General features: G+C 46.2%; 1 protein-coding gene across 3 annotated transcripts in view; it reads right to left on the bottom strand.

Annotated features, from left to right (window-relative positions):
- The window catches only part of LOC308676110 (protein NDRG2-like), a 48,195-nt gene extending 24,785 nt beyond the window's left edge, over positions 1 to 23,410 (bottom strand). Inside the window, exons 1-3 of one of the 3 annotated variants that reach the window (XM_081341838.1) lie at positions 23,294 to 23,409; positions 8,250 to 8,332; positions 4,238 to 4,282 (exon numbers count right to left, since the gene is read on the bottom strand). In XM_081341838.1, the coding sequence (XP_081197964.1) occupies positions 4,238 to 4,282; positions 8,250 to 8,327 (123 nt within the window). In that variant the 5' untranslated portion in view covers positions 8,328 to 8,332; positions 23,294 to 23,409. Of the gene's footprint in view, positions 1 to 4,237; positions 4,283 to 8,249; positions 8,333 to 23,120; positions 23,197 to 23,293 lie in introns of all 3 variants that reach the window. The other 2 variants (XM_081341840.1, XM_081341839.1) reach the window with 2 other exon arrangements.
- Positions 23,411 to 25,314: the final 1,904 nt, after the last annotated feature.

The following is a 25,314-nucleotide window of genomic DNA, read 5'->3' as shown; positions in this document are numbered from 1 at the left end:
TATATCTACAACACAACCCACATGGGCACATAACAATATTCATGACTGTAAAATTACAGGCAGAACCCCTCCCCCCTGGAATTTTTAAAAATATGTCAATAGTGTTCCTTTTGATCGGTCAGTTATTCCTTTAGTCTGAACAAGAACGGTCAGAGGTAAAAACTGGAACCCATAATGTACAGCAGTTGCAGTTCTAACATTCTGTCTCTTTTAAAAAGTACAAGAGGCCCATTCCCACTTAATGGCCTGTCCATTTATGAAAACTTGCATCCCTTCAAGCAGTTTTGTCTTAGTTTCAGCAGTCATTTAGGTGACAGGTGGAAAAACCGCTCCATGTTGACATGAGTATTTACGAAGTTATTTCTCCTGCCTTCCTTTGGATGCTATTATATCAGCTACTGTTAGAGGACTGAAGTGTAATCTAATCTTGGATTGTTTTATAGCCTCTCCTGCAGTCTGCTTTATCAGTTGTAGTTTTTATTACTTTTGTAGCAATTCTAGATGAGTAGCCTCAGAGCTGGTGACAGTTTGGCAGGGCCCTTGGCAGCCCTTCTGCGTGGGTTCATCAGGTCCAAGGAAGCCACTTCCCCACAAATAGAAAAGCCAGATAGGAGCAAAATTGGTGAGGCTGGTAAAGGCCCTCTGTCTCCATAGCAAAAGATGGTCTGCCAGCAATTCTAACAGTCTCTCCTTCTTTCTCCTTCCCTTGCTAAAACAAGCATCAGCAGAGGCAAAAGGGTGCAGCCAGTTTTGCTAACAAGCACTACTGAAGTTGCCTAAATTATTTGATTCCACCCATAGGGATGTTCACAGAGCAAGTCAAAAAATAAAAAAAGTCAAGACAATAGCCACCATTGTGTGGTTTTGACTTTTTTTTTAACAGCCACCCCTTCCCTCCTCTGAGAATGCCTCTGTCGACCTAAGGTACAACTGAGTTCCCAAAAGAGTCCTTTTCAATCTTTGAAACATGGTGGGGAATTAAAAGAGTGCTACGGCAGTAACCCTGCTTGGCTTGGCTTGTTCCTGCGCTTTTCTTCAGAATGGAAGGCTGGTCGTAAGTAAATACCCAAAGCCAACACTAAGCTTCATTGCCATTTTGGAGGGAGGCCATAATCGACTACTTGCACAGTATTGTCACTCTTAAACAAAACAGACAGGAGAGAAATTCAAATCTTGTGCTGTATTCTAACCTTTCCCCCCCCTCTCCGCATCCAAATCCTAGTTATGTTCTCTCCAAACTCTTTTCCCTCCCTAATTCTTTCCTCATTTTTTTTCTTCTTTCCCCAACTAGCTGTTAAGATTCTGGAGCTCCCAAATACGCTTAGTTTTCAGTTTAGCTGTTTTGGAGAGTTTGTACACAATGCTTAGATTTGCTTATTATTTGCTTTGTCTCCAGACCTAAAATGAAATCATTATCGCTCTTATTTTTTTTGCTAGCTCTCAGCAGCAAAATTTTTATTGTCTGAGGGAATGATAAATAAAACTAAATGTGCAGCTGACTGAACAGGACTGGAACAGCTGGTAAGCTTGGGGGCCAAGTCTCCTGGATTCACCCATGAGGTTCAGGGGATGGAATGTAAGAGGGCCAGGCAGTTCAAAGTAACAAGCAATTTGCTTGGTAAAGCTGGGCCAGACAAGGGTCTAAAGCTCAGTCTTCTAGTTTGCAGCATGGGTTTGACTCACCTCACAGGAGGTCAGATGATATAATAAAACTTTTGCAACAAGAAAGAGAAATCACTAATTGGTATCCAAAGTAGGCAAAAGCTTTTCTTGTCCTCTCTTTTTTTTTTAAATCTCTGTTGTGTCATATAACCCTACTGTAACCCTGTAGGCAAATATTCCTATTTTGTAAACATGGTGGAAGAGAGTCTATGTGATAACTTTAAGTCCAGTCAAGGGGTTCATGACTAAGCAATTATTTCTCTAGGTGCATGACAGGCAGGCATTGCAACAGGTGCATGATGGTGCAACAGAATGGCCAAAGGACCAATTGATAAACAGCTCAGTCTGCTCCTATGCCTTTCAAAGCTGCTTAATATTCAGGGATAAAGGGAACTGATAAGCATAGCCTTGTGCTGGTGTCCATGGTTTAAGCTGCTGCTGCCAACACAAAGGCAAGGGTGTTTGGAACATTTGGCAACCCCCTCCCACAACGATAAAGAAACCTGCTGGGGTTGAAATTCATGGTACTTCTTCTTAAGATCATACCACAAAGCAAGAAAGTTAACTTCCTATTCTCTGGCCAATAAGGTAAATGGCCAGTAAGCGTAGTGGTTGAAATGCTACAATTGGAACAAAGCACAGAGGGTTTTTGACTTACAACCAGTAGTTTAACTATTTGAAAAAAGGGTCTTACAACTGTTCTCATGCTTTAGGCCAGGGGTGTCAAACTGCTGGCCTGCGGGCCGGACGCATCATCCCAAAACCGCGCCCACCCCATTGCCGGCAATGGAGAAAAAGCTCCGATATGTTGCGCGATGTCACGTGATGTCGTGAGTTTGACATGTCTGCTTTAGGCTGTCAGAGCATGCTCATAGTCATGTGATCAAAATTTAGGCACATGGCTACCAGATTTACAACGGGTTGCAGTGTCCTAGGATCACGTGAACAACATTTGTGATCTTCCCAGCTGGCTTCCAACAAGCAAAGTCAATGGGGGAGGCCAGATTTACTTAACGATTGTGTGGTTCACTTTATAAATGCGGTGATTTTGCTTAGTCATGGCAAAAAAGTCATAAAATTGGGCATGGCGCACTTACAAACCACCTTGCTTTATCAATGGAAATTTTGGCCCCAAATGTGGTTGTAATTCGAGGACTACCTGTATACTACAATATGGCAACAGCAAATAAGAAGCAGGTTGCTTAAAGCTAGGATTTCTGAGTAGAGTTGTTACTTCAGTTTGGTTTGTCTGGCAAGCTTTTGTATAATGCAAAATGGGTCAATTTGGGGGAAAGGCAAAGCTCCTGGTAGGGCAACCACATTGTTATAGGAGGTCTTTGAATCTCTAGGATGGGAAAGCCTCATTTGAAACCATAGAGAGCTGTTATCAGTCTGTGGATAGCTTAAAAAAGTGTGGTAAGCCATGATTTGCAGAACAAGCCACTAATAGCTAGGTTCACACCTCACACTAAGCCATAAATCATAGCTTATAAACCTCACTATCTGGGTTTACATAACAATCCATGCCAAAACTAATAAACCACATTATGCCAAGTGTGATATTTGAACCAGCCAAGACGGAGAAAACCTGTGTCTAAATAGCATAAAATGATAGGAAATAGGATAAACTAAAAACAGTCTCTGCCATAGCTAACCTCATATTTGCTGCTTATCCATCTACTTTCATACAGCTCACTTATAAAACTGGTGAACTGTTTGAGACCTAGGCCTTTAATTCTGCTTCCAGTTTAGAAGATTAGAATTTCTGATTTATTATTTATATAAAAGCTTTATGTGGCCACCCATTTTAAGCAGCTCTGGACTCATCTTGGATTGATGGCAACTAATCTGTGAACTCTATATCTCCCAGTCTATGATGCATGATAGCTTGCAATAGATAATTTCCCTACAGTTACCATTTTTGGTCTGGTTAAAAACTAAGCAAACACCAATGCAGACCTCCCAACTATTTTGCCCATCTTTGGAACAGATAATATTGATTTGATGGAGCATAAAGCCATTTTCTTAGCACAAAGACAAAGCTACACAGAAAACCTTGTTGTTGGCTCTTTTGCAAAAGTGTCTTGCCAGACAAAAAGGGACTGTTCTAAAAATGTTCCTGATTTGTAATCTCTGTTCCAGGAATATCTCCTGCTGAACAAAGAAGTCACTGCTTTTGTTGAGTTTACCCAGACGGGTTGCACTTCTCTCTTCCAGTACAAATAAGGAGGAAAAACCCTTTGATTACATCTTCCCCACTTTCTTCCTCCCTGTGGGGAATCAGCCATTACAATTTGATCTAGCTGACAACAATTTTATCTTTCCTTGCAAATACCAGGCTGGGGAAAGGTAGACTTATGCAATTCCTCCTTCAAGAAAGCAGGTGACAGCTGTAATATTGGGTCTACCTGTATCCATTTTCTTGTTCAATTGTGGAAGAAGACCAGAAAGAATGGACACTGATAGATCATTTTGCCTCTTCTGAAGTTAGAAATTCCTGCAAGCCAAAGGGAGGAGGGAAGGCATGGGTTCTGCCCTTTTGAGTAAAATGGAAAGGATGGCATGGTAGTATTACCTGGCCACATTCCTGTAGAAGTTTGTCTGTTATCAGTTCAGCATCCTAGAACACACAGAGAAGGAAATGGGGAAGGGGAAGAGACAGACAGGGGGCAAGAAGGTAGCAAGTAAGAGGAAGAAGAATCAGTTATGGGGAGGGGGGGGAAGAAGCAGAGCATGCAGCCTTTTTGTCATTGGTTGGCAACCTTAAAAAAAACCCAGCAAGCAGCAAATAGATTCATTAGAAAGCAGTTGCACTGCAGAGCTGCAGCAAATGGATCCAAGAACTTGCATGTTCCAGTTCATGTTTTTAACAACTTGCTCAATGGAAGAGGCCAAATGCTTGCTATTGGCAAAGAGGAAAACCTGCTTGTTTTCATTCTTTGTGAAGCTTGTATGACTGCAGACCAGCTGCACATAAAAATACAATGCATTCTATCTCGAGTAAACTGTTGTCTTTGTAGCACCTTCCCTGGTTTAAAGTTTTGGCAAATTCAAAAGCTTGCATAGTTTTTGATGCCCTTCTTGTATGGATTTTGGACTTTATTTTTTCCTCTCTCCTGAACCAACACAGCTGTCTTTGTTTTTTCTGGGCAAGCTGTGGGTCTGCACTAACTGTTCTCCTAGCTCTATGTCCCATGAAATATTGGGAACATCTGCTATTATTAATTACAGTGATGCCTTGGCTTCAAGAACCACTGCTGGGAGTGAGTGGTACTAATTCTTATGCAATATTTCTCCTAATGGCTAAATTGCCTTACTTACAATTAGTAGGATGTCTCTGTATATGTGGTGTTTCCCCCAGAAATGGGGCTACTCCTGTACCTTTAGTAGTTGTATAGGTGTCATAGAACTCAAAACTTGAAACTGAACTGGAAATTCAAAGTTAGTAATTACAGAAAGGTTTCCTTTGCAACAGCCTATACAAGCAATTATTAGATGTTCATTACAAAAATATGCGATAATTTTAAGCCTCATTAAATATTATGTATAACATCGGGTGCCCTTGAATTCTATCAAAAATGAAAAGTTTGTCACACACTGCAAATCATGAATATTATGATATACAACAATAATAATAATTATATATCACAATATTCATGATTTGAAGTGTGTGACAAACTTTTCATTTTGGATAGAATTCAAGGGCACCCGATGTTATACATAAAATATCTAGTGCCCTCACACTGAGAGGCCTAAATAGAATTAATATTTTTTCTTTCTTAAAAATGCCTGTCCCAGGTAGCTATTTTTGGATAATAGCAGAGTTTGTGAAAATTATTCAGCACCTTTGCCATCCAATCACTGGGTTGTTAGGAATGTGGGTTCGGGTACCAGATTTTAATTTCCTGATTTGCTTGCTAGACTATGACATCAGGGATGGAAACTTTAGAGAAGCCAACCTTTCTAAAGAGAATAGCGTTCATGGGAAAAGGGGAAAAGATGTAGCAAGGAAGGCCTGCCTAACAACATTCAAATATCAGGCTCAGGTGACTCTCTCCAATCCATCTTTTCTGCCATTAAACAGCCAACATATGCCAAAGCTTATAGGCTGATGATAACTAATTTAGTTAGGCTGGCGGTATTGATTTTATCTGGAATTCTCTGTGTGATTATTGGCTTATTTTTCATGTTACTTGTTCTCAATAAACCTCTTTTCATTTAAAAAGTGATTTTCCCCCCTAAAACCTCCTCTCTATATGAGACTGCATGGTCATACCTTGTGTTTCAGAATTGGCACAATGTTTTTTAAAAGTTCTGCAGAGCTGACTTTGGTCAAAGTATCTCCTTTTCTGTTTTGCAGACCCAGATGAATGACTTAGAAGTCCCCAGCTAGACAAATCAGGCACGTCAGGAGGTTCAGCCTGATTGGTGGCAACTAACTGTAATTATATCTTTTAATAGGGAATTTTTAGAAGAGAGGGCCTGCCAAAGAAGTTTAAATTACCACTTCTAGTTTGTGCAACTCCAGAAGATTTCAACAGGCTGATCATGTTTCACTTACTGATTTTCCTCAACAGCATTACAATAATGTACAAAATTTCCACTGTTGAAAATATACAGAGAAAGGCAAGCATGCACTTTTATTTATTTATTATTGTGCTTATGTTATTTCATGCTGAGAGCTCAAAGAATGGTGTATAACACACTGGGTTCTGGATTTTCACTTTCCTCAATGTTTACTAATTTCAGCCAAGTTTTATTGTATGCCTTCAAAATCCTTGTTCATCTTGCAATCAACCACCATATGATAATTTAAGATATAGATATATCTCTATCTAAAATCAATTTAAAGCACCTCCTCTATGTGTAGCATGGATGGAGGCTTATGCCACTATTTAAGGATCAAGTCTATTCAATGTCCTTTACCAATAATTATACTAGCATTTGATAATGGAGAATGAAGGATGGAGGTTTATTCAGATGTAAAAGAAGTTCCTGCATTATTCTCAGTCGAGTTGAAACTAGAAACATTTAGAAAATTTGATATGTCCAAAAGTTGCTGAAATATCCTCTTATGGAACATGCAGGATCTTTTCCTCCTTTCACCGGTTCCCCTCAATAAGAGGTCTAATTCTTTGCCAGCGCCATTGTTGTCTATAGTTATTTGCTGTTCCCCACTGGAAGAATGCAGGGTAATTAGAAGATGTCCATTTTGTCCTTATTATTGTAATTGGCTGAATGCTTTAATACCAAAAAGGAAGTTCCAGGGAAAGTTAAAAGTAGGCCTTGAGGAAGCAGGACCCTGGCAGATTGATTACACTTATTCCTGGCAGTGCCCTTAGCAACAGCTTGGAAAACAACCACCACTTTTTTCCATTGGTTTTGTACTAGTATCTTCAATAGTCATGATATACAGGTCACTGTATATGCATCTAAGGCAGTGTTTCTCAACTTTGGTAACTAGATGTGTGGGCTTCAAAGCCCCCAGTATGCTGGCTGGGGAATTCTGGGAACTGAAATCCATACATCTTCAAGCTGCCAAAGTTGAGAAACACTGATCTAGGCTGCGGAAGCTTTATCTGCTGAATTTTATATATCCGAATAGCTGTTAAAGGAACATAAATAGGTCAAGCTGATTCTCCTTTCTCCTAATCAGCTAACAACAGTATTTTTCAAGTAGCTTTTAATCTTTTAATGTTGCATGGAAATAATCTAGGAATATTAGTGTATCATGCTTGACAGGATTCCAGTGATTGTATAAAACCTATACTGTTAGCTTCAAGTTGTGGAAAAATTGTCTCTCTCCCGATGCATACTAAACCATATTGCCTTTTTTACCAACAGGCCTTCTTAGCAGGGACTATAGGTTGTTGAAGTACAGCAACTACAAGAAGATCTCAGGTTCTCTTGTCTCAGCTAAGAATTATATTTAGATATACACTTAATTATAATTTATTACCTACTGCTGTTTTGGAATTAGATACGGGTTTGATCATTCTCCAATAAGAGCATAACAGCTGTTATATCTTCACCTCTAAGACTTGCAAAGTAAGGATGACCAACAAGTTGTTCTCCAAATATTGCCAAATAGCCACAGACAGCATGACCAGTGATAAGGAATGGCGAGAACTGCAAGCCAATAATATTAAAGAAAAGCACGCACTGTTTACCTTTCTTTTAAAGAGACAGGCATTTGACAATGCATGGATCTGGCCTTAGAAAGTTTGCAACTTGACAGAGGAGTTTTTAGCTAGTAGTAAAGGAAGGGTGGCATACATAGAAACATCAATTTCTGGCATCTCTATTTTAAAAGGCTACAGCTCTAAGTGATGGGCAAAAACCTGGAAAACTGAAAACCTGGAAAACTACTGCCAGACTGATAAACCTATAAGGTAGGTTTTGAACAAGGCAGTTATGAATGCAGTTGCTGGGCAAAGACAGGAAAAAAGTAGGACCGGTAAGGAAGGAAAGAAGCAGGACTGGACACAATTTGGAAATATGCTGATGAGAAGAGGAAAAAAGCAACAGCAGAAGGATGGGGAGAGACGGTTCTGCCCCCCCCCCCCACACACACACTTTGTACTGACCTTGCCCGGATCAGGTGCTCCTGGGGCTCGCAGTAGTGGCTTTTCTTCAGTAATCTGCACTTCCTGGAGTTCTGTCATGGCACCTGGAACAAAAGACAAAGACATCAGGGGATACGTATGTCAATTGGGAAAATGTATTTACTACATTGATTGGGTGATGTCATTTTCATTCTTCCTCACTTGATAATGACACCATCAATTGATGACTGCACAGCTGGAACTAACCTAAACAGATAAGATGTGGATATCCAAATACAACACTTTCCAATGTGGCCACATCTCTCATTCAGCTGCAAACTAGCAAGTGAATGATAGGTCAGTCAGGTGTATCCAGAGTGGAAGAATACTAGTAGCTCTGCACTGGTGATGTTACTTAGCTAGGTAATGAAATATCCTCAGGAAGAAAAAAAATCACCAAGAAACTAAATCACCAAGAACTCAACATGCATATAAGAACCACCAATTGCTTTGAACTTAAGCTAACAAAGATGTGGACGCTGCCATCCATCAAACGTATTCTACTATGAATAATACTTAGCTGTTTCTAGACCTCTTCTAGACCGTGGTACATCTATGAACATGTTATAAAGCAGGGGTCCTGAACCCTTGGTCTGTGAACCAACACCGGTCCGCGCAAAGTGAAGTCCCATCCGTGGGATGCAAGCAGCACACGAAACCGTGCCCCCTCCGATCTGTGAAAAACGTCTCTTCACAGAACTGGTCCCTGGTGCCCAAAAGGTTGGAGGCCACTGTTATAAAGTGTTATAAAACCAGCACTCATACTATTAATCTTTGCTGTAAATGTGAGACATTGGACACACAAAAGATGCCAAGTAATTGTGAAAACTGCCAAGTTTTTCATCTCATTTTTAAAGCTTCATCTTTCTGGCTCTTTCCTGCACACCTTTATACACTTTTAAAATCAGCCTTCCCAGCCTCCTGCCTTCCAGTTAGGTTGGGAGTACAACCAGTGCTTTTTTTGTAAAAGAAAAAGGTGCCGGAACTCACACGTCATACAACCTGCCTTGCCTAACCTACAAAGTTCCATCCAAAAAAGGTGCCGGAACTCCATTCTGAGTGTTCTATGAGAAAAAAAGCCCTGAGTACAACTCCCCAAATTCCAAGCCATAGCAGCTCTTAGGAATTCTGGAACTGCGGTCTGACAATATCTGCAAAGTGTCAGATTGAGAAAAAGCTGTTTATGGCTGCTCTCCAAAACAAATTTGAATTAACATATAACATACATTCTCAGTCTATCACCTCAAAAATAGATTTTTTTAAACAGCCTTTTAATAGACCAAATGTTGCAAACACACTGATATGCTTGTTGTTTTGTGATCTTGTGATATGTGTGAGATACCTTGCCTTGATTTGAACAGAGTTTTAATTATCCAGTTGAGATGGTTTTCTGTTTCCAATTTCAGTGCAGAAAACCACCTTGCTTTCTGCAGATAGTGGAACTGAAGCTGGGAGAGGGTAACGCAAGAGAGCAAACTTGATCATCTAGACCCCACTCATTATGTACGGTAATCAGGCATGATTTCATATAAACAGCCACACCTTGGCAAGTGGCCAGCAACAGCCAAATGAGACAGGAATATAAGCCAGCTGGGTAACTTTGGGCCAGTCACTCTCTTTTGGCTAAACTCACCTCACAGGGTTGTTGTTGAGGAGCAGAGAGTATTGTGCACGTTTGCTGCCTTGAGTTATTTATATAAAAAAATCTTTGAAAATAAAAGTCTTTTAAAAAGGTACTTTACCAGTGAGCTACAGTCCTTGGTAGTCACTGTGTTTCTGTTCTGAACCAGCCAACTACCGGCCTTGTAATAAGGCAAACCCCTGTTCAAGCAGTAGAGACTGGAGAGCGTTCAAGGCTGAAAAGCGTCTGCCAAGATTTATTAGTCAATTAACAGAACAAGAAACAAAAACACTGGAACTTGAATCCTCAAGCGGAAGGGTTGCTTTCAGCAACCAGCCCCTCCCCAAACACTCCTTTTATTTAGAGTTCAGGGCGTGGTCTCCCTGTGCCTCCTCCCGAGGAGTCCCACAGCCTTTCTTTGTTTGTTCCTGCTCGACTGCCTCCTGCGTCGGGCGTCCTTGAACAGGGCCAGCTGTGGGTCATCATCCTCCGCACTATCGGGCTCACGCAGCTGAGAAGAGGGCCCCGGCTGGGAGCTCTGCCAAACCGGCAAGCCATCATCAGCCGGTTCGTCTTCCACACCCTCCTCCTCCCCCTCATCTGAGTCATCCGATACATCCGAGCCGGCTGCCGGGCCCACAGGCTGGCCCTGAGTCACAACACTATCCCGCACCGCAGGGCCCTTCCCCCGGGGCTGCCGATCCGGATGCGGTCGGGATGGGAACTGTTCGTGAAAAGCAGTCACCAACGCAGGGGCATGAACGGCGGTCGCGTCTTCCCATGTGAAGTCCTCCGGCCCGTACCCTTTCCACTCGATCAGGTACTGGAAGCGACCTTTCAGCCAGCGGGAATCCCTGATGCTGGCGACCTCGTACTCGGGGGTGCTGCCGCCATCGCGAGGTCCTGATGGGGGAGGTTCCGCTTGGCGAAGTGGACAAGCCGGTTGTTCGGGGACCAACAAGGACCGATGGAAGACGGGGTGCACGCGCAGGGAACGTGGCAGAGTTAAACGATAGGCGACCGGGTTGATGACGGCCTCGACTGGGAACGGTCCAAGGTAACGGTGGTCCAGCTTCCTCGCCGGCCGAGTGGATGGTAGGTTCCTGGTGGACAGCCAGACCCGATCCCCCACCGATAGTGGAGGCGTATCCCTTCTCGACCGATCGGCGAACCTCTTGTAGTCGGCCTTGGCCTTCTCCAGCTGCCGTCGCACCAACCGATGGATCGCCTGTAACTCCACCATGAATTCGTTCGCTGCCGGCTCCGGTGAGTCCACGGGAGAAAGGGGGAAAAACCGGGGGTGATAACCCACGTTGGCCAAGAACGGTGTCATCTGCGTGGAGGTGTGCTGCGAGTTGTTAAAGGCAAACTCGGCTATGGCCAAATAGTCCACCCAATTGTCCTGCTGCAGGTTAACGTAGCAGCGCAGATACTGCTCTAAGATGCCGATGACCTTCTCGGTACCCCCGTCGGTCTGAGGATGATGCGCGGACGAGAGGCAAACCTTAATGTACAACGCCCGCATCAACTCCTGCCAGAAGCGGGCTGTAAACTGGGCCCCCCTATCGGAGACGACTCTATCGGGAAGGCCGTGCAGCCGGAACACCTGTTGGATGAACATGCGACTAGTGGCGCGAGCTGACGGTAAGCCGCGACAGGGGATGAAGTGCGCCATCTTGGTCAACATGTCCACCACCACAAACACTGTCGTGAAGCCGGAGGATGGGGGTAGATCCGTCAGAAAGTCCATGGACACAGCCCCCCAGGGTCTCTTGGGTGTTGGCAAAGGCTGCAGTAAACCAGGCGGGGCCCCTGTCGCTGACTTGGCCTGCCTGCATGGGATGCAGGAGGTGACATAAGACTGGACGTCGTGTCGGACTCGGGGCCACCAGAAGGTACGGGAGACCAGGTTCAGAGTCTTGAACAGGCCAAAATGCCCCGCAGCCGGGTTATCATGGCACTGGCTGAGGACGAGTCCCCTGAGTGGCCCTCCTGGAACATAGAGCCGGTCACGATAATACAGGAGTCCATCCGTGACCGACCAAGGCGAATCTGGCCCCACCTCTTCCTTCCGCTGAGCCACCCACGCCTCCTGCTGCTGCGCCTCCCGGATCCGAGCCCGTATATCCACCGGCTCCCGCACCGCAGCAAAAGACTCGATGGGGATCACTGTCCTGGGCGGAAGCTTGTCTTCCACTCGGGTGTACTCGGGCTTCCTGGACAGAGCATCCGCTCTCTGGTTGTGCCCGCTTGGTATGTACCGCACCCGGAAGTCAAACCTCGCAAAGAAGAGGGACCACCGGATCTGGCGTTGGTTCAAATTCCGAGCGGTCTGCAGGCTTTCCAGATTCTTGTGGTCCGTCCGGACCTCGATTTGATGCCGCGCCCCCTCCAGATGATGCCTCCAAGCCTCGAACGCCGCCTTGATGGCCAGCAGCTCCTTCTCCCAGATGGTATAGTTGCGCTCCGAGGGATTCAATTTCCGAGAGTGATACGCGCAAGGGAAAAGGGTACCGTTGGGCGTCGCTGCCTGGAGTAACACGGCCCCAATGGCAATGTCGGAGGCGTCCGCCTCCACGACAAACGGCCGTTGCGGGTCGGGATGCTTCAAGATGGGCTCCTTCATAAAGGCGTCCTTCAAAGCTTGGAACGCCTGTTGTTCGGGGGCGTTCCACTGGAACCGAGTCTTCTTCTGCAGGAGCCGGGTGAGGGGGGCTGTCAAGGCAGCAAAGCCAGGGATGAATGTTCGATAGTAGTTGGCAAATCCAAGAAGTCGCTGAACATCCTTCACGCGACGCGGGGGTTGCCAACTCTGCAACGACTCAACTTTACTCGGTTCCATGGCGATGCCCTCAGGAGAAATGCGGTGACCCAGGAAATCGATGGTCACCTGGTAGAACTGGCACTTCTCCAACTTGGCAAACAGCCGATGTTTCCGGAGGCGCTGCAGGACCTGTCGGAGATGCTGATGATGCGCTTCACGCGACGGGGAGTAAATCAGGATGTCGTCCAGGTAAATTACGACAAACTGGTCCAACAGATCTCGAAAGATGTCGTTCATAAAATGCTGAAACACAGCGGGGGCGTTGGTCAGACCAAACGGCATCACCGTGTACTCGAAATGTCCATAGCGAGTACCAAACGCCGTCTTCCACTCATCACCCGGCCGAACCCTGACGAGGTTGTAAGCTCCACACAGGTCCAGTTTCGTGAAGATCTTAGCCTCCCGGAGTCGGTCCAAGAGCTCGGGGATGAGGGGCAGCGGGTAGCGGTTACGCACCGTGATGGCGTTGAGTTTCCGGTAGTCACAGCAAAGCCGTAACTCGCCCGACTTCTTTTTGACGAAGAGCACGGGCGCAGACACTGGCGAGGACGAGGGCCGGATGAAACCACGAGCCAAATTCTTTGTCAAGAAGTCCCGCAATGCAGCCAACTCGGGCTCCGACATGGAGTACAAACGCCCCACTGGGAGAGGCGCATCAGGGACTAGATCAATGGAACAGTCATAGGGCCTGTGCGGGGGTAATTGGTCCGCCTCTGACTCGCTGAACACATCAGCAAAGTCGGACAGTTCGGGAGGCAAGGAAACCCCTGAGGAACCCTCCACCTGGCCGGCACAGATATGGCGGGTGTGGTCCACGCACTGCAAACTTGGGAAGGTGACCAAGTTCTGAGACCAATAGATCTGTGGATCATGCGCCCGGAGCCACGCCAGTCCCAAGACCACGGGGAAGTGCAGATCCGAAGTGATGTAGAACTGGATGGCCTCCACATGGGAACTGATGGCCATACACACTGGTTGCGTGGCGGCCGTAATAGGCCCGGACAGGAGCACTCGACCATCAATAGTCTCCACTAGCATGGGCGGATCCACCGGACACTGGGGAACAGCCCATTTGGCCACGAAGGCCGAGTCCATAAAGTTAGTGGTAGCCCCAGAGTCAATTAAGGCATGGACCGGAATCCCCTCTGGCTTGCCAGGAAGGATCAGACGTGCCTCCAAAATCAAATGCCGTGGAGGTTCACAGGTACCGTCGGAATGGCGTCGCTCGGCGTGGTCGTGGTGGGTCGCCCGATCTATCACACCGTCTAGATCGGGCTCGGGCCGTTTCCCGACAGCAAAGCAGGGGACTTTCTCGGGGCCGGCTTGGTCACTGATGCCCGCTGACGCTTCTTTGGGCAAGAAGCAGCCAAATGTCCAGGGTCCCCACAGTAAAAACACAACCCCCCCCGATCGTCGTCTGTCCATTTCCGTCACCGATAGACGGGACCTGGCGGCACCCAGCTCCATTGGCTCCTCCCTCTGGACTGGGGGCACACGCTCAACAGGAGCGGCAGCGGTCTGTGGGGTGGCACGGCGACTCTTTCGCTGCTGCAGCCGGGCATCGATCCGCAGACAAAGATGGATCAGCCCATTCAGGTCTGAGGGAATGTCCACGCGGGCCAGCTCATCCAACATCTCCTCCGACAAGCCATCCTGGAAGGCATCCACGAGCGCAGCCTCATTCCAGGCGGAATCCTGGCTAAGCAGCCGGAAATCGCTGATGTAGGCCTGTAGGGGGCGCTGACCCTGCCTCAAAGCTTTCAGGCGTCGGGTGGCAGTCTGCGCCTTAATCGGGTCCTCGTACATGAGGCGCAAATGGTCACAAAACCCCCCAAAGTTATCCAACAAAGGGCTAGGCTGTGCCAGCAGAGGCGTGCCCCAACGAGCTGCATCCCCCGACAGAAGGCTCAACACGAATCCCACCTTATCTCGGTCAGTGGGGAAATCAGCTGCTCTCACGCTGATAAAAAGCTGGCATTGTCCCAGGAAGGCAGGAAACAGTTCTGGGTTGCCAGCAAACTTATCCGGCATAGCTATCTGACATTTCCTCCTGGGTGGGGGTGCAGCATGTACCTGAGCTTGCAGTTGAGCCACCTGAGCTGCCAGCAAAGTGAGTTGCTGGGTGAGCTGAGCATTCTCGGCAAGAAGCTGCTCCATCGTAGTAGTAAGGGGTGGGAGGCTGAAAGCAAACTGTTCTGAACCAGCCAACTACCGGCCTTGTAATAAGGCAAACCCCTGTTCAAGCAGTAGAGACTGGAGAGCGTTCAAGGCTGAAAAGCGTCTGCCAAGATTTATTAGTCAATTAACAGAACAAGAAACAAAAACACTGGAACTTGAATCCTCAAGCGGAAGGGTTGCTTTCAGCAACCAGCCCCTCCCCAAACACTCCTTTTATTTAGAGTTCAGGGCGTGGTCTCCCTGTGCCTCCTCCCGAGGAGTCCCACAGCCTTTCTTTGTTTGTTCCTGCTCGACTGCCTCCTGCGTCGGGCGTCCTTGAACAGGGCCAGCTGTGGGTCATCATCCTCCGCACTATCGGGCTCACGCAGCTGAGAAGAGGGCCCCGGCTGGGAGCTCTGCCAAACCGGCAAGCCATCATCAGCCGGTTCGTCTTCCACACCCTCCTCCTCCCCCTCATCTGAGTCATCCGATACATCCGAGCCGGCTGCCGGGCCCACAGGCTGGCCCTGAGTCACAACAGTTTCAAAGATTGCCATGACATGTTTTAGGACTCTTCCAATATTCCAGGAGGGACACGGTGGCTCAGTGGGTTAGGACGCTGAGCTTGTCGATCAGAAGGTCGGCAGTTTGGCGGGTCGAATCCCGAGTGCTGTGTAACAGAGTGAGCGCCTGTTACTCGTCCCAGCTTCTGCCAACCTAGCAGTTCGAAAGCATGTAAAAATGCAAGTAGAAAAATAGGGACCACTACAGTGGGAAGGTAACAGCGTTCCGTGCGTCTTTGGCATCTAGTCATGCTGGCCACATGACCACGGAGACGTCCTTGGACAAACGCTGGCTCTTCGGCTTTGAAACGGAGATGAGCACCGGCCCCTAGAGTCGGAAATGACTAACACGCATGTGCGGGGGAACCTTTACCTTTACCTTAATATTCCAGGAGGTTTGATAATGCACCTTTAGGAATGTTCCAAAATTAGCTCCCAACTGTTCTCAGTAGCTTTGAACAAAAATGTCCAATGCAATCCACAGAATGTTCAGTGCATCTAGTCTGTGGCCATGGAATGCCATGGTCCACTCTGCAAGAGGGACAGCACCAGCAATGTAGATCCCTGCTAGGATGGCAGCAGATAATCAAGAATTGTAACAGTTGCTTCATGAGTAATACACATAGTCCTCAACTTATGATTAGTCGCTTACTGACTGTTCAAAGTTATGATGGACCTCCCCGGGAGTACTTATGACTTGGTTCTGAAGTTCTGATGGCCAGCCTACCATGATCACGTGAAAGCACTTTTGGTGCTTGGCAACTGGCTCACATATACAGCCCTTTGTAGCATCCCATGATTACATGACTGATTTCACCAAAAAGTGGCATTTACTTCCATTTTTCTTTTTGGCAAAATCAGCTCTTAGCAAACTATTTGTTTGCTTAATGAGCACTGAAAAAAAATGGTCATAAAATTGAGTTAGTCATGTGGATGACCCAATTTATGACTGTTATGGCTTACAACCAAGCTGGGCAGGATCCATTATGGGCATACGTTGAGGACCAGCTGTATAGTAATGACAAAAGAATTCCAAGAGAGGCCTCAATGCTCTTTTTTTCCTTTTAAATAAATATTCTGCAGCATATTCGAAACACCACTGGAATTAGCCATTTAGCAATGCATGAAACCTATTATTTTGTTATACAGCCCATTTTAATATGCTCCTAGTAGCCATCTGGAGCAGCAAAAAAGTTCAGATCCATAAAGCTGCAAAGTTGTGTTCAAACTTCTTCAAAACTCTCCCCTAGGGCTCAGGATTCCCTATTTGCCCCTTCCCTTCCATCATTCTTCCAGAAGATACATTCAGTTCCTAAATGTTTGCATTTCTAGAAGAAAAGTTCTCCCCATGCAGGTTGCATATAAACAAATGTTTATATTATAGTGATAAAGGGCACTTCAGATCCATTTCATTATGAAATAAAAGCGATTCAGATTGAAATGTAAACATAAACAGGTTTATTTGATATACGACACCCTGTCCATTTTCTGAGTGGCAACCTTGTCTAACTTGTTGCCTTCTAAATGCATGGTTTTTTTAACACAGATAATTCTTCAGCCAATTTACTGGCTGGGATTACGGGAGCACATCCTAACAGCAACTCAACAGAAAATGCTTTTCTGCATAAATTAATTTTTACTTGACTAATAACTATTAGTAAAAACACCCAACTTCTGAGATTATGTATTATAGCAATACAATTTTGTCACCTACATTTTGTTTCCTGCTAGAATGTTTTATTGGGTTACAACATTAACCAGTGCAACTAATATAATTGCTAGGTGTAGAAGTTGGCAGTTTGGAGCCCTCCAGATGTTTGGGATCATGATTCCCACAATCATCCTATGGTCTATGCTGCCACCCTCTAATAAGAATTGAAGTTCAAAACTTGTGAAGGTACCAGGTTGTCTCTCCCTGCAATATGGAAATCGCTCGCTGACCTTATCCAAGGACACCATGATTGTTTCCTATTTTATGCAACTAATTACTATGTGCTAAAACAATATGTATGAAGAAATGTTATGATTTAAATCTTGAGTTCAATCTTGGGGGTCCATGGCCATAGTTGATGGCCCCAAAAGGTATCTAAAGGGGGTCCATGGTGAAGAAAAGGTCAAGAACCATTAGTCTAAAGGAGTGTTTCTCAACCTCAGCAGCTTTAAGACGTGTGGACTTCAACTCCCATACTGGCTGGGGAATTCTGGGAGTTGAAGTCTACACATCTTTAAGTTGATGAGGTTGAGAAACACTAGTCTAAATTTTAAATGTGAAGGCCTTCTCAGGAGCGGGGTGGGGGGTGGGGTGGAGTCCATTTTGGACTTTTATTAACATGTGTGTGCAATCTAGCTTTCAACAAAGAGACACAGGTGAAGTTGTATGGCATCTGGGGTACAATCATACATTTTGGAATGTGCTCCCAAATGTTTATTTTATGTCCTGCCAATTTGGACAGATCTAGGATAAGTTAAGTGTGTGGAATCAGGGGGCACATATTTACATATTACATAACACTGTATAGCCATTTTAAACTCCTTCCTCTATACTCCCAGGAAGAGAGAATAAGACTATTGATTTGAGTAGTCTTAGTTTACATATTATGGTAAGCCATGATTCAATTAGTCATAGTTTACATATAAACATTACACAAAACATTAAACTAAAACCAATCAATAGCTTGCTCTGATTGACCTACTCCCTGATTGTTAGTAGCAACAGCAATAGCACTTAGACTTATATACTGCTTCATAGTGCTGTACAGCCCTCTCTAAGCAGTTTACAATCTGGGTCCTCATTTTACCAACCCTGGAAGGATGGAAGGCTGAGTCAACTTTGAGCTGTTCAAAATTGAACTCCTGGAGTGAGCAGTGAGTTAGCCTGCAGTACTGCATTCTATCCACTGCGTCACCAAGGCTCTTTTGTGCTAGCAAAAGCTAAGCAAATAATGGCTTAGTTAGTACATTGTGCTAAGCCATTATTTGCTTAACCGTGGCTTATATTATGACAGTTAGGTGCTTTCTTCATAGGTTTGGTGATCAATAAACCATAATGGCTGGTGTTCAGTCAATATACCAAGCTAAAACCAAGCAAAGCTCTTGCATGATGTGGAACCTAGCCTGTGTACTTTGTGTTATAGCCATCTGGGCCTATTCAGAAAACATTTCAAAATGGGAAGTTTAAATTAAATCAGTTTTTATTTTGGAATATTTAATTCACCTTGGTTAAAACTATCCATCTTGTTCACTTGGCACTTTGGGCAAATTACCTTTTACTTCAGAGTTGATTCGTACATGCTCATATATCACTAATGTAACATAATGAACAGAGCATTTTCACTACCATAATGATTCCTAACCTATAATCTAAGAATGACTGATGATCTGTCGGGGTACTGCAGTAATCTTTGGTATGGACATTAAAGTAATGTAAAATATTACTGTATTATATTGCATTAGGATACATGTGTCCAAAATACCATCAATTTCAACAAATTTTAGTTTTCTTAACATTTTGCAAGATGTAGATAAATCTCTTTAAGATTTAGAAAACTTGTAAGTATTTTGTGTGTAGTACGTGTGTGCCTGCAAGTCACTGTTGACTCCTGGCAACTACCTGGACAAGTCTTAGCAAGATTTTTTTCTTGGCAAGATTTCAGAAGTGGTTTACCATTGTCTGTTTTCTAGGACTGAGAGTGAGTGACTGGCTCAATGTCACACAGTTGGTAACATGCCTAAAGCAGGATTAGAACTGGTCTCCCAGTTTCTAGACTGCCTTGATCACTAAATCTTTGGTCATTTAATTGGTTTTAAAAAATAATTGTTGAGGTTCAAAGCCTTATTCAAAATAATTTCTCTGTGTGCAAATCCTTAATATACAGAAGTGTATCCCAACTATGTATTTATACATAGTGGGATAGCCCCTTACTTAAGGATACACCTAAATACAATGCAGAGGGTCCATCTGAATGTGGGAACTGTTTTCATCCATCACATCTTGATATCTGCACATCATCAGTTGATGCTGAACTCCACTGTGGAACAGTCATTACCTATCTAGTTTACAGCCTTCTTATGAACACTGGTTTTTTTAAAAAAAATAGGAACTTGCACAAGACCAGAACACAAAGTTATTAACTGTACTGTGCTAGAGATATGTCCACATATGTTCTGCCAACCCAGACATATATCCTGATGAGTCTTCTCAGTTTTTTAAAAAAATGGAACTGGCATTTCTCTTGCCTCAAGGGAAACTTGGGACTGTACATTCACAAATACATGTGCTTCTAAGTATGATAGCACACTGAATTATAGCTACAAAGATCTGAATCCCAGAAAGGTCTCTTTTAGGGACCTGCCCATTCCTATACAAAGAGAAATTAGAGACGTGTAGCACTGTTTGTTCCCAAATGGATCACTGTCTCCCCTCATCTCTACTTCCCAATCCCTAATACATAATTCAGAGAATGCTTACATGCCCTATCATGCTACAAAAGATTTTGCATTGGCATTCTTCTTGCAATGCAAAAAAAAGGGGGGGGGAGCGAAGGGAGGCAAATGAATGACTAAGCATTCCCCCCTTCACTCTTAGCAACTAGGCTATTTTCCTCTGCCTGGCTGCAAGCCCACCCTCTCTTTCATCTCTTAAGAGTTGCTCCATCGTTGGCTCTTGGGTAGGCTCTGCAGGGCCCTGTACGTACAGGCAACCTTCCATTCTTTCTTCTCCTGTCTCTCTATCTCTCTCTCCTCCTCCCTCAGGTACTATGTCTGCTTCCCACTCTGGGCTCCATCCAAGGATCTCCCTCCTGGGCCATAAATAGCTCTTACGATCACCATGACTGGGCACCCATCCAGTTCCCCAGGAGCTCCTTGCCACCGAGGGGCCCTTAATGGGGCCTGTAAAGAGCTTCAAGCATCCAGAAAGTCATGATTCCCGTCTCCAAGGCTGGGTGTCTCCACTTAATAGACACCCCCTGCTCTATACAAAGAAGACTAGACTCATGCCAGGCATCAGGATTCCGTCATTCCTTGTTAAGAAGGCAGAAAAGAAAGTATGGACTAGGGGAGTGGGAGATCCATGCTTCCAAATGGAAAAGTACCCCCGTTTCTAGCTATCCTGACCTTAAGGATTCTTGGCTTCTTTGTCTCATTCTTTCCCAATATGCTTTCCAAAATTGCTGCCTTTTTTTTTCTTCTTCTCATCTGGTTTGGCAGGACTCCATTTTTTTTGGCCACCAATTCAACTTAGAGGCCAAAGACCAACAGGTGTAGTTTGTGAAGTTTAGAACTGCTGTGCTAGACATACCCGTCTGTTGAACAGTTAAAAGCAAAAGAAGCCCTGCTAGGAATAAGGTTTCCATATGTCTGAGCAGCACCTTCAATGTTGCACAAAATGCAAGATGTGGATTAAGTACTGTTTACATGGTGAGCAATGCATACTGTATTTATTTCCTCCAAATCATGGACAGATACACGTAGAGAAGCTGATTACATTTGATCCTGGGCTGAATAGTTCATCTGCTATGGGTGAGCAATAATAGTCCCAATGCAGCCTACAATGAGGGGTACTGGGAACTGTAGTTCAGCATTGGGATCTTCAAAACTTCCTTTCCCTGCCTAAAGGACCTCCTACCTCATAGCCCACATTACCGATATATCTACAAAGGTATTAATTCCTATTAACATCCACTTAGGGATTAAGAATTTCAAATGTACTGTATGATTCACCCAAGCTGTAGCAAGCTACATATGCTTACTGACTGCTCCCAATTTTCTTGGTACCGAATCTAGTGATTCCTGACCTTAACAAAATATGCTCCAATTTAAAAGCAAAATAGAAACAACTGAAACTATGTTGCAAGTGGGGCACATGGAAGCACATGTGGATAGACTAAATCAGTTGCTACTACAACTATTCATCTTGGCTTATTCCCACAACCTTTTTCTTTGGCCAATAAGGTATTGACTCCTTATCAGACACGTCAAACTCGCGACGTCACATGACGTCGCGCAACGTATCAGAGCTTTTTCGCCATTGCCGGCAATGGGGTGGGCGTGGCTTGCCGATGACGCATCCGGCCCGCAGGCCGGCAGTCTGACACCCCTGCAACATATCTGCAGGGGACTGAAGGTCAGATTACAGCCTTCTGAAACATGGCTAGAGGCAAACTCACCCTTGTATGAGAAGCATTCCCTTTATTTTCAGCACAAGACCAGGAACTACTTGTGGGCCAACAGGGCAACCAGTGCCAGAAAGTTTCCAGGTGCCTACAGGTTCCAACACAAGGAGTGGCTCCCTGCCAAGCCCCCTTGGCACCACCATATGAAGCCTCTGGCTGCAAAACCAGGCAGCAGAACACACTCCTGTCTGGCTCCAGGGAATAGGAACATTCTCTCTCCACCATGCCTTGCTCTGGACTAGGAATAAAAATCCTTGGACTTCATTCATAGATTTCCCTCCCCCCACCCCACCCCACCCCCGCATATGTAGCCTCAGTAGCGCCCAGTGCCTTCGCAAGCTTCCTTTCTGTAACCCCTGCAAGTAGAAGGAACCCAGTTTCACTTCCTATTATTCTCCTGACAACCAACCAGTTCCTACTTCATGCTCTTTTATTGCCTCTCTCAGGAAATGCAGGAACCGCCCCCCCCCCAATTCACCTGCTTTAACTCAACCCATCTCTCAGAAACCTAGCACAAAGCTAAGTTTGTAGTTTTTTTAATGCACTGGAGGTCCATGAATTCTATTAACCACCACTCCATTTACGGGGCTGATCCTGTCCCCAACCCTACCACTCTAAAGCCAATTCCTTTGGAAAAACCACCTGCCGTCCCTCCCACACATCTGGATTCCTGAACCTGTGAAACTCTTGGCTTCAGCGCAGGCTTCTTTCTAGCCATTAGCGCTTAGAGCCCTGACAGCCTGGGTCCAGCATCCAGCAGCATTTAGTTTGCACACTCACCTGCATTTAACCCTCCTTCCCCAGAGACCCAGACAAGCCAGTTTACACATTTCCCCCCTCCCCTTTACTGCAATCCGGTTAATCCTCCCATCTTTTTCCCCCCCTCTCTCCCAGGAGGTAAGGATCTCGGGCCCTCCCCTCTCCCCCCTGACACCCTCCCTCCCAGCACCCTCAAAGAGAAAAGATTCTCCTCGGCCCAAACCAGCGTAATTTGGCCCTTCAAGGTCTGGGGGGGGGGGGTTTGGGGGTGTGTGCGGCGGAAAAGGCTACCTCCCATCCGGAGTGGGGTTTTTTTCTTTCTTTCTCTCCGCCCCGCCCCCCCCCCCCAATTTGACATTTGAGTTTGCCGATTAGGTCAATTGCCCAGCGAATTCATGAACCCAGGCAGGGTATTAATCCGAAGCAGCGCCGGCTCGGGTGAGAAAGAGGAAGCCGCCGCCCCCGCCCCCCCCATCACAGAGCGACCAAGGGGGAAAATGCCAGCATGAGATTAAAATAAAATAAAATAAATTAATAACACAGGCATCGAGACCGCCACCTACAGCGCAAGAATGTTTTGACTTGGGGAGGGGCGGTGGAGGACTTTTGTTTGTTTGTTTGTTTGCCTGCAGCCTCCTTTGGGAACGAAAGCTACCCAATTTGGGATGGGGGTGGGCAGGGGTTGGAGCCGAAAGGTGGGGAGGTGGTTCTGTAATATATAGAGAGCACGCTCGTCTCTTAAGGCTTAACACACACCTTGCAACAGATTTCCCTTGCCTGGTTTTTTTTTCCTGGGTGCTCGATCTGGGGAGAAGCAGGCATACGAGGAAAAGGGAAGAGGGGGGGAGAAAGAAAAATAACAATCACATTTTTCAGTTTAGCAGCCCCTCCCCCCCACATTGTCTACCCCTCCCCTTGTTTCGGGATACCCTCTGTCCGTGCGTCGCTTCGTCTGCCTTGTCTGCAGCGGCTTCCCTGCCTGCGCTCCGCCACTCGGTCTCTCCTTCCACCTTCACTTGCCTTTGACTCTGACTGCAAACACCACCTCCCCCCACCCCAGGGAGACCCCTCCCCCAGGATCCTCTCCCCTCCCCCTTCCAGCTCCGCCTCTGCCAATCCGAGCTGCCAACAAGGAAAGGGAAAGGGGCGTGAGGGGAGGAGATCGGGGAAGGAGAAGGAAAAGGGAGGGGGGGTTAGAAACGGGCAACCATCTTTCTCCAGATCCTGGTAACAACGGGGAGCACCACAAAGGCGACCTCCCATCTTCCCCCCCCATCCCGATTTTAGCCTCCATTTAGCCTTTCCCTTTCCCCCCCCAAGCTAAATTCGGATTGGCTCCATTGCGGGCTGCTAATATTTTTTTTTAAGGATGTGTCTTTATTTTTGTAGCTGCAAAGGCGAAATGTGGCCAAGGGTGGCAAGTCGTGGTGAACCTGCGCCGCCTGGAGGTCGAAGGTCCCTCCCCATTTGGGTGGGAGGGAGAAGCGAGCAACATCAATCCGGAGTAATATTAAGAACAACAGCACGTACACACGCACAGCTGTTTCTGCTTGCTTTTAGCATATTTTCCCTGACGTACAAGGGGCTTCTCTCCCCCCTCCACCCTCTACCGTATCCTTCAGTCCAGCCACAAAAGCGCCTCGCTTGGTGCGGTAGGAAAGGCGGAGTCCTGTTCAAGCGGCGTGAGCCTTGCGCACAAATTAGCTATTAGGAAGCAAGCAATGTTTTTCCTCCCCCCCTTTTTTTTAATAGGAAGTGTTAAATGTTGGGAGTCGCACTGGGGCCAGGTCGAGGGGTTCCTGCTGGTCAACAAAATCACGGATGATCGGTCCAAGGCAGCGGCACTCCTCTGCCTCAGCGGACCAGCCGTGTATGATGTGGCCGTCGGACTTTTCAGCCCAGAACCCATCGCCTCAGTATCATATGCGGAACTCACGGAGGGGTTAAGTAAGCATTTCATGCCGACTAAATCTGAACTCTTCTGGCGTGTGAACTTTGCACGACGGTGCCAACTCTCGGAGGAATCAGCCACAGATTTCATAGCGGGGGTCCGGCATGCCGCACGGAGATGCCGGTTCCCGGATTTGGAGGACCGCATCCGCGACCAGATAGTCATCGGGCTTAAGGACGAGCGACTGCAAAAGAAGCTGGTCGCAAAGCCCACCTTGAGTTTGGCCGAGGTATCCATGGAAATCATGGCTTACGAGGACAGCCACCGCGAAACAACCGGACAACCAGGGAACGGACCATTCGGGTCTGTACACCAGGAGGACATAGCCCCCAGCAACTTCGGGGACAACGACGTGCTGACCGATGTAGATGCCGTCCAGCGGAGGTTCGAAAAACTCCAGACCCGCCGCGACGGCCGCGGGGGCTTGCCGAGCAACAAAACCTCCAGCAAAAACCCCAATTACCAAAGGGGCAATCCCCAAGAAAACCTGCCCAGATGTGCCAGCTGCGGAGGAAGCCACCCCAGGGCCACCTGCCATTTCCGTAGCACAAAATGCCACGGCTGTGGCAAAACCGGGCACCTCAGGGCCGTATGCCGAAGCCAGAACTGGGAGAATCTGCACGAGCTTGAAGTGACGTCTGCAGGTATGAGACCAACAACGACCGATAGAGAAAGGGCCCCGGGGTCCCTAGTGCAAACCGTAGCTAGATATAAGGGGTCACTGGCGGTCCATCAAATACTTAAACCAAAGGTCAAAATCAAAGTCCAGCTCCAAGGGGTCCCCTGCGAAATGGAGGTTGACTCGGGGTCTTCGGTCTCCCTCATTTCGTTAAAAACCTTTCGGGAAATTTGCCGCCAATGTAAGCAGCAAATTCCCTTACAACCCACCCAAATACACCTAGCCGATTTCCAAAAAGCCCCCATCACACTTAAGGGAAAAGCTAAGATTCAGGTGGAGTTTAAACATTTCAAGGGATTTTTAACAATTCTAGTAACCCA

This window comes from Vipera berus (assembly GCF_964194415.1).
Source record: "Vipera berus genome assembly, chromosome: W".
Taxonomy (NCBI): Eukaryota; Metazoa; Chordata; class Lepidosauria; order Squamata; family Viperidae; genus Vipera; species Vipera berus.
This window is presented reverse-complemented; position numbering and strand designations above follow the sequence as displayed.